Here is an 8,244-nt window from a genome sequence, read left to right as displayed (position 1 = left end):
GTAGCAGGACGGAAGAATTTGCGCTTAATTTGCACAAGTCCCATGAAAATCGTTGGGGAACAAGAAGAACCGGATGCTACGAAGTAGAACAAGTCTTCCCCACGTAATGAGCGTAACTTCTTAGCGTCGCAGTGCACTGCTGTGGTGAGATGTATGCACGTGTGGTTCATCAGAGTCGTGCTTTTGTCAGAGGGAGAAAGGCAGTAGGTTGCAGGCAGGAAGGCATCGCGGGTTGGGCTTCCTCTAATGGCTCAGGGGAGCTGCCACCTTGCCTGGTGACAGCCCTGGCTGCCGCTGCTCAGCTGCCTCCGTGTCCCCAAGAGGGGAAGGGGGGAATCCTCTGTAACTGCTTTGCTCTGCAGGTTGTTCTGTCCACCTCCAGGCAGTCTGATGGAGTTGCATGTGCCATGGTGAGTAGCTGCCGCCAGTCTTCTCCCTTTGAAGTGTGAGGTGGCTTTTGTTCTCCACATTGCAGAGCTACCTCTGCTCTCAGAAAGTGCTGCCCTGKTTATAGCTTTTCCTTCTGACCCTAGCTGTCTGTAAACTCGTTCATAAGCTTCCTGTTGCACTAACGGAGAAATGACTAGAAATGGAGACTTTGAAATGAGTTGGCTGTGTTAGGAGGCTGCTGTGTTTTTCTCTTGTTCTTTTTTTTCCACTCTGAAAGAAAATGAATAAGTTCAGGTGAACTAAAATAAGAAAAACATTTAGCGTGAAAATACCAAGGGTGCCAGATAGATTGCACTATACTTCCTTTTAAATACTGAAGATACAGAAAATAGAGGCTAGTGAGAATATTCATGGTAGTGTCAAGTTAAAGATGGTTTAAAGAAAAAAATGTGATTTCAAACAATCTTTTTTTTTAAATGCATGCAAGTTACCTGAAGYGCCTCTACATTATTCCTTGTATAAGAATATATGGTTCTGGTTTGCAACAGTTGGCATTGTGTCMGGTCAACAAGGGAGGCCTCTTGCAGCCACTACGCATTTAGCTCCGCTCCTGCTGTGACCCAGCAGCCGGCAGCGCAGCTCTTTCCTCGTTGCRGTGCAACGTGTGCTGTGATTTTTACTGGTGCCTGGCTCATTTAATGAGTTATATAGTAACCCTGCCCTTTCACAAGGGCTTCAAAATAAGTGTGGTTTTAAGCTATACCTGGAGGATGAAAGGTTTCTCTTGCAGAGATGGGAGTTACTAATTCTTCAGCAGATTAATCTATTGAGTAGATTAATAACTCGTAGATTCCTTCTAGTTTTGAGGTACAATATTGGATGAGGTTGCAATAAGGGAGTTTCAAAGTCAGTTTTAATCTGCATTAACATTAGAGCCTCCCCCCCTTTTCTTTTAAGCTGTGTAGGGCTGCAATGTGCCTCATTTCAGGTAAACAGAATTAAAGGGAGGTAGCAGTGATTATGAACATAATGTTCATAACAGTTCGTGGACACTCTTGCACCCAAAGACAGAAGAGGTGCAGATATGTTAAAATTTCGTCCTCTAGTTGCTGCTGGGGCTGTTCCTTTTCCACAGGTGCATTTATCACTTGCAGTCAAGCCAGAATCAACAGCTGCTTGACAAGGCTTGATGGGGTAGTGTGAACAGAGCCTGTCCAGGTAGCTCCATCAAGGTCAGTTTTTAGATGGCCCTAAAACTCCTTTTAAAAACCCGGTGTTGGAGAGGGCACTGCCTATGTTGACTTTCCAAGCAGCCGTAATTTCTGGGAGGTGGCAGAGCCGGTTCCGCTCGGGAATCGCTCCAGTTCCGCACTGCGCTGCTGCAAGCGCCAGTCTCGGGTGCGGGCAGTGTAAGCAGTGCAGCACAGCAAGGAAGGGCACGGCTGAGGTTCCAGTACTTGTAAGTGGGTGCAGTTAATGAATAGTTCTAGCGCTGTGCAGCTTGGCTTCGCTCTGTCAGCACAGCTCCTACAGCTGCAGCACGTGGTGGGGGTTGAAATAGCATTTGTGAACAGCGCTGTGATAAGGGGCCCTTCCTACAACCTCTTGCTGCCACTGAGGAGGAGGGCACAGGGTCTGTGTGCRATGCTGGGGGAAGGAAACATCCCTGTGAGGTTCCAGAGCACTTGGTCTCTTCTCAGTTTGCTTGCTTTGGCTTAGCCTGCATCTGGCTGCTCTGCATTGGAGAGAGGCAGGAGGCAAAGCAAGTATTTAAAACTAACTTTCCAAAACAACCGCCACAACAAAAGGCAACAAAAGGCAAGTAAAGAGCCTCTTACAGGGCCTGGTGCTGAACAAAGCTGCTCTCCGTGCTCCAGCCTTGCAGAGCTTGCTGTGGAGGAAGGGCTCACCAGTGAGCAGCTCCCTGTGCTGCAGGAGAAGGGCAGGAGCTCCTGGAAGCTGGCAGTGCCGGACAGTTACCTGCACATGGACCTGCAGAAGTCTCCTCCAAGCTGAGGGTAAGCAAAAAGTAATGTAGAGCAGCAACCCCTARTCAACTGAACCATAGAAAGGTTAATATTCTGGCGAGATTCTTTGACTAGTCTGTGGCTAATAAAGTAACAGGGAATGTACACATTGCTTTCTCTTCTTGTTTTGAAAATACTGGCTTTCTTCAACTAATTTCTGAAATAGAACAAGATTTGTCTGCAGTGTAAGTGTAGATTAACAAAASTGTGAAAGTGTTATAAGAGGTTTTGTTTTTTTTAATAGGAATATTAAATCTACATTTGATTGTTTCCCTTATGACAAGGAGATAGGGAGGATGGGTTGTTACTTGTTCAATTACTTTGAAAAATTATGTGTATGGTTGCTTAAATTGCTTTTAGTTATTAGGCTAATACAAAGCAAGATGAAATTAAGATTTAGAAAAGCACGTAGGTTCGAAATACCTGCAGAAGGTAAAGCTTTCTCCCCAGTAGGCATAGCAATTGGCTTAGAAACTAGCACTGACGGTTTCTCCCTTGGTTTATAAGTAGCTGAATTAACATCTGCCCTTGGCATCTAATAGCAAAGAACCTGGTCAGAGAAAGTATTAATAACATATTAGAAACAACATATACAAGACTATAAATCCATGATCACTTAGGGTTTTATTTATTTTTATTTTTTTGTGCTTCACAGAAAAGATTTTCCAAACAKTTTTGCTACATTTTTAACCTACATTTTTTACCTTTGAGGAGTGTGAAACAAATAAATTGCCAGCTGGTAAGGGGCAGCTTCCTAGTCTTTCCAGGGCTTTTTTTGCATGTAACCAAACTGTATTTTATTATGGAAGTGTATGATTGCTTGTCCATAGTTCAACAGCGTAACTGATACACTCTGGTACATAGGGAATGTGGTCAAAAACTTCCTCTAGGTAATATTTTTCTCCTTCCCTGTTTCCATGTACTGGRAAAAAAAAARAAAGAAAGAAAATCCTTCTGCAATTCCTGTACATACGGGTAGCGAGTTCACCTACAGCACAGCTTGCACTTGAGGAGCAAAACAAAACCTGACTCGCATCAAGATGTTCAGCTGGGTTAAGTTCCCAATGAAATAAGTGTATTCTTCTCTAGAAGAAGCTCTGCCTCACTGTGCCCTTTCTCCTCTAAGATGAGGCTCCCTTACTACGCCATCCTAACCACAGCTAAATTTTATAGGCATTTGAGTCCCCTTTACATCCTGTTAGAAGTCTAGAGGCATTCTCTTAAGCTGCCATTGGTCCAGCACAAAAGCTACAGCAGCTTCTAAGGCACTATTTTAATCAAAAGTCTTAGCAGCAGAAGGCAAGGTTGTTTTAGGAGGAGAAAAARAAAGAAAGAAAGAAATCAGTCCTTTCACCTCACCATTAATTTAGGCCATTATTTGTGAACTTGGAAGCTTCCTTACTCCCAGTATGCCTGCAGAGGAAGGGGAAGATCAGTGCTGGAGACAGTTATAATGATTAAGGAATGAAAGGAGAGACAACTTTCCTCACCCCAMCCAGAGGGTTTTTGGTTGCCCCCTATCATTCTGCCTGCTCTAACATCCTGGACGAAGCTCTAGGCTCCCTGATGAGGGAATACACACACAGGTGACCAAYGCACATACCATCTTACCAGTGCTGCAATTCAATTCCTTGCACTGTGTGGCTGTGTGTCGGACAGCAGGACCTCCCCCAAAATGGGAGGTTAGGCAGCAATAAGTTAGTCCTGTTTAGAGCAAGCAAGGACTAAGGAGCTTGCACTAAAATGAACTGTGCATCTCAAAGCTCAAATCAATGCGGAGCTCTGGTGCAAATTTACCTTCTGGCACAGCCAGAAAACCCCTCAAAGATACAACCATAAGGCCACTATGTTGACAGTCCTCTTTGGTTAAGGCAACGGCCGGCAGCTCCCCAAGTCCCCTCGGCCCAGAAGTCCCACGTCTCCGAATGTGCTGCCACGTGCAAAGCAACCGGCGCGAACGGCAGCCACAAGGGCCTCTAGAGAAACTTACAGCTCAAACTGCAAGGTAGAGATAATAGAGAAAACGGCTTGAGGCACAGAGCAAACTTCCATAACTTGAACAAAACCCTAGCGCGCCGCCTCAGGAATGAAAAAAAAAGACAATTTTCCAATTCTTGTTCCCGAAAGCTCTCTTCAACAGAGGCACTGGGTCTTCTCTGGAGTTGGACTGGCAATCACTGGCCTGGAGTCAAGATAGATGCTGTTTGGAGGGTTCTCTCCGTGGAGCTGCAGCGTATTGCGGGCCATTAGCTCCCTCGCCATCAGCAGAAACACTTCTTCGATGTTTTGGGCCTCTTTGGCCGACGTCTCCAACACGGCCAAGAGCCCGTACTTCTCTGCCAGGGTGCAGGCATCTTCAAACAGCACCTGCCGCTTGTCCGGGGAATCTGATTTGTTCCCTGGAAAGAAGGCAGAGAAGTAAGGAATTAGCTCAGTCTCTCCAATTTGTGTTTTTATATATATAACGTAAAATGTTATTTCATAAAATCAGTTTATGTTGGGAATAAGTGTTATTGGAAAACCAAGAAGTGGACACACCAAATCCAAGAACACACAACGTGCCTCAGAACTGCAGTTAACCTGATGATATCAAATGATCTTAAAAACAAAAGCAGCCCACCGTGGACACCTAGTTATTTGCATAAGAGATGCCAGAGGATTGTTTGGAAGTAAACGTGTGTCCCTACTCCTTATTAAACATTAGGAAGCATTTAAGTTGCATTAACAGTAGTGATTGCATGGGGCAAGCAGAGAGCGCCTTGCATGAAAGTCTCTGCCTCGTTCAGCCTTTAATAAGGGCTGTGTGTTTTGCTGTTGTCAGACTCTGCCACGTGCAGACTGSAGGCTCAGTACAGAGGCTCTGGAATGCTCTTAGGCTAAGGTAGAAAGGAGAAGAACCTGCACAATTGTTAACAAGCAGATATTCACACCATATATTTGTACAACTACTATCAGGTCTGGTGCACAGTGYGAGGCTCTACATTCGGAGCCTCGGGACAGCCCCTCATTAAATTCACGTCTTTAATTTGAAGCAGTTGTCTTCCCCAGACAACTCCCTTCGGTTCACAGGGAAAAACACTCTCCTGCCCTTCCCCCTGCACTAGCACCAGCCCTGCTTGAGGGCTCTTTGCTTTCTCGAAAACAAACAACTACTAAAGCATTCCTCCTCCAGCCCCACATGGGRGAGTCCTATTTCTTAACCTTTCACAGTAGAAAATGTGCTAAAACAACTACATATAATTAAATGTAGAAATAGTTCCAAATGGAAGCAAGTAAAACTTAAACAGCAGCAGCTTTGGGAGAAAGCACTGATCAATATGGATCCTTGACAAAAAAAAATCCAAAACTTTAGTTTATCAATTACAGAATTTCTTCCTTAAAGAAAACCCCAACCAAAGCAGAAAAAGCCCCCACTACAGCCTTGTAAGTAGGTCTGTTCTTTATGATGCACAGAAAACCCCTGCCCATGTCAAGTGACTTATTCCTAGTGGGTGCTGCGGGTTGGGATTGGCTCTGTGTTTCTGCAGGGGCAGAGCCTTGCACCAGAAATGCCGCTTCCAGCGGTGGATGATCCGCAAGGAGCACGGCGGGAGCTCGGATGCTGCCCGCGCTACGGAGCCCCTTGGGTCTGGGGCTGCACGTGTTGCTCTTGGCACAGAGCCCCGTGGAACAAGCACGAGCAGTGGGAAGCAGATACAGGCTCTGCCACTTTACTGGGGCAGGTCTTTCATTTCTGAGCTCTTCCCCAGTGGAGAGAAGACCAATAACCACCTGAAGCATGAAGGAAAAGACCCACTCTGCTCCCTGCCAGCTCCAGTCTCAGCACCTCCTGCCACTGCTTTCTTCAAAGGGCAACATTGGAGGGGTGCACGTTGGATAGAGCAGTGGGAAGGCAAGCAGACACTTTGGTGCTCTGCAAAGGCCGTCTCCTACCTGCTTATCAGGTGAGACTCCTGTTACAGAGCAACGCACATGCGTATCAGCAGCACAGAGAGGGAAGATGAGAAGGAGTTGTGTTGCTCTGTGCATGCCTCCTCTTCCCCTTGAGCTATCAGGCTGCTGCACTTCTCTGGCACAGCAGGAATATGGGATCAGAAGTGAAATGGGAAATTTTACATCTCTACATAGCTAGAAAAGCCCATAAATCAGAATATTCAAAGTTAGATTCCTACCAATTAACATCATGACCAAGTTTGCAGCACCATACTTTTCAATTTCATGAATCCAGTGAGGAATRGACTCAAACGTGGACCTCCTGGTAAGGTCATAGGCAAGAATGGCCCCGTGAGCACTCCTGTAGTAAGACTGGGTTATTGTGCGGAAGCGCTCTTGGCCGGCGGTGTCCCACACTTGGATCTGCAACAGAAAGGAGAGAAGCCGTGAAGGGACCTGTGAGCGCTACTTCCTACCCGTTTGCCACCCGGACCTGCCTCTGGAGCCTCTGCTCCTTGTCTACAGCACAGCTGGAGCTCTCCCACCGCAGCCAGATCCGCAGAGCTCTGCGGAGCCGGATGCGCTGCTGTGCAGCCTGCATGGGCAAAGGAGAAGCCACGGGAGCAGAGCTGCTCCTGCAAGCAGGCCGGGCAGCTCAATCGCAATCATCGCACTTAGGAAGAGGTCTGAGGTGTCACAGGCTTCCCGGAGAAAGCGACACGGGGCAGAGGAGCCCTGGGGAGGGCTGGGCAGGGCGAAGGAAGCGGCTGCAAGGGGGGCGGCTGCAGGGCAGGTCGCCCGGTCCTTCACCCGCACGCGGGGATCAGTTCCAGCCAGCCTCACACATCCACCTGGCGAGTCTCCATCCTCGCCCTCCGGCCAAGCGCCCAGCAGAGCGGAGCTGCTGAACGGCAGGCCCCCGGCTTCTCCGGATTTGCTTCCGTGGGCTCTGCCGAGGCCGGGGCCGCAGCCAGGGGAGCGGCGGGTGCCTCCGCGCACCGGGCAGGGCCGGCGGCACGGCCGCTCCCTGCGGGCTGCCCACGCGCAGGGGCGAGCGGGCCCCAGGCTGCCCCCCGAGCTGCCCCCGCGGCTCGGGGCCGCTCCCGGCGCCACCTTCACTTTCTTGCCGTCGATGTCGAGCGAGCGCACGGTGAAGTCCACGCCGATGGTGTTCTGCTGCTTCTCGCTGTACTGGCCCGTCTTGAAGCGGTGCACCACGCACGTCTTGCCCACGTTGGAGTCCCCGATCAGGATGATCTTGAACAGGTAGTCGAAGGCCTCGTCCGCGCCCGACGGCGAGAAGGGCATCGCGGCTGGCGGGCGAGGGGGGCCCGCGGGGCCGGCGCCGCTTCCTGCCCTGCTTCCTTGCTTCCCTCGCTCCCTGCTTCCCTCGCTCCCTGCCCGCCGCTGCAGCCGCCTCGCCGCGCACCTGCCGCAACAGGTAGCGCCGCTCCGCGCGGTGCCCGACGGAACTCGTAGTCGCGCGGCGCCGCCCGGCCCGGCGCGGCCCCGCCTGCAGGGCACGCAGCCGGGACTACAAGTCCCGCCGCGCCGCGGGCGGCGCCTCCCGGTCCCGCCTCCCGTGCAGGGTACCCAGCCGGGACTACAAGTCCCGCTGCGCTATAGGCAGAGCCGCCTCTGCGGCGGAAGAGCGGTGTCCACGTGACTTCCTGCGGGGCGGCGGCGAGCGCGGCGCGGCGGCCGTTGAGCGGGTGTGTAACGGCCGCGTAACGGCCGCCGCCGGGGATGGGGCCGCGCGCTCCCCGCGGCCCCGCACCCGGGCCCGGCGCGGGCTGGGGAGGGCGCCGGGGGCTGCGCGTTTGCTGCGGGCCGGGGGAGGTGGGAACGGCGCTCCGCGGGCGCCTGGCCTCCGCCCTGCGCCGTTAACCGCGGC

At 50.7% G+C, this 8,244-nt stretch overlaps 1 protein-coding gene across 1 annotated transcript; it reads right to left on the bottom strand.

The window, feature by feature from the left end:
* Positions 1-3,138: 3,138 nt before the first annotated feature.
* On the bottom strand, positions 3,139-7,658 carry RAB19 (RAB19, member RAS oncogene family). The gene is made up of 3 exons (XM_026037283.1): positions 7,464-7,658; positions 6,590-6,773; positions 3,139-4,816 (listed from the first exon to the last, which is right to left on the bottom strand). The coding sequence occupies exons 1-3, from the start codon at positions 7,656-7,658 to the stop codon at positions 4,551-4,553; spliced, it is 645 nt and encodes a 214-aa protein (XP_025893068.1). The 3' UTR covers positions 3,139-4,550.
* Positions 7,659-8,244: the final 586 nt, after the last annotated feature.

This window comes from Nothoprocta perdicaria, unplaced genomic scaffold (assembly GCF_003342845.1).
Source record: "Nothoprocta perdicaria isolate Ctin4 unplaced genomic scaffold, notPer1 scaffold_195, whole genome shotgun sequence".
In the NCBI taxonomy this organism is placed as follows: Eukaryota; Metazoa; Chordata; class Aves; order Tinamiformes; family Tinamidae; genus Nothoprocta; species Nothoprocta perdicaria.
This window is presented reverse-complemented; position numbering and strand designations above follow the sequence as displayed.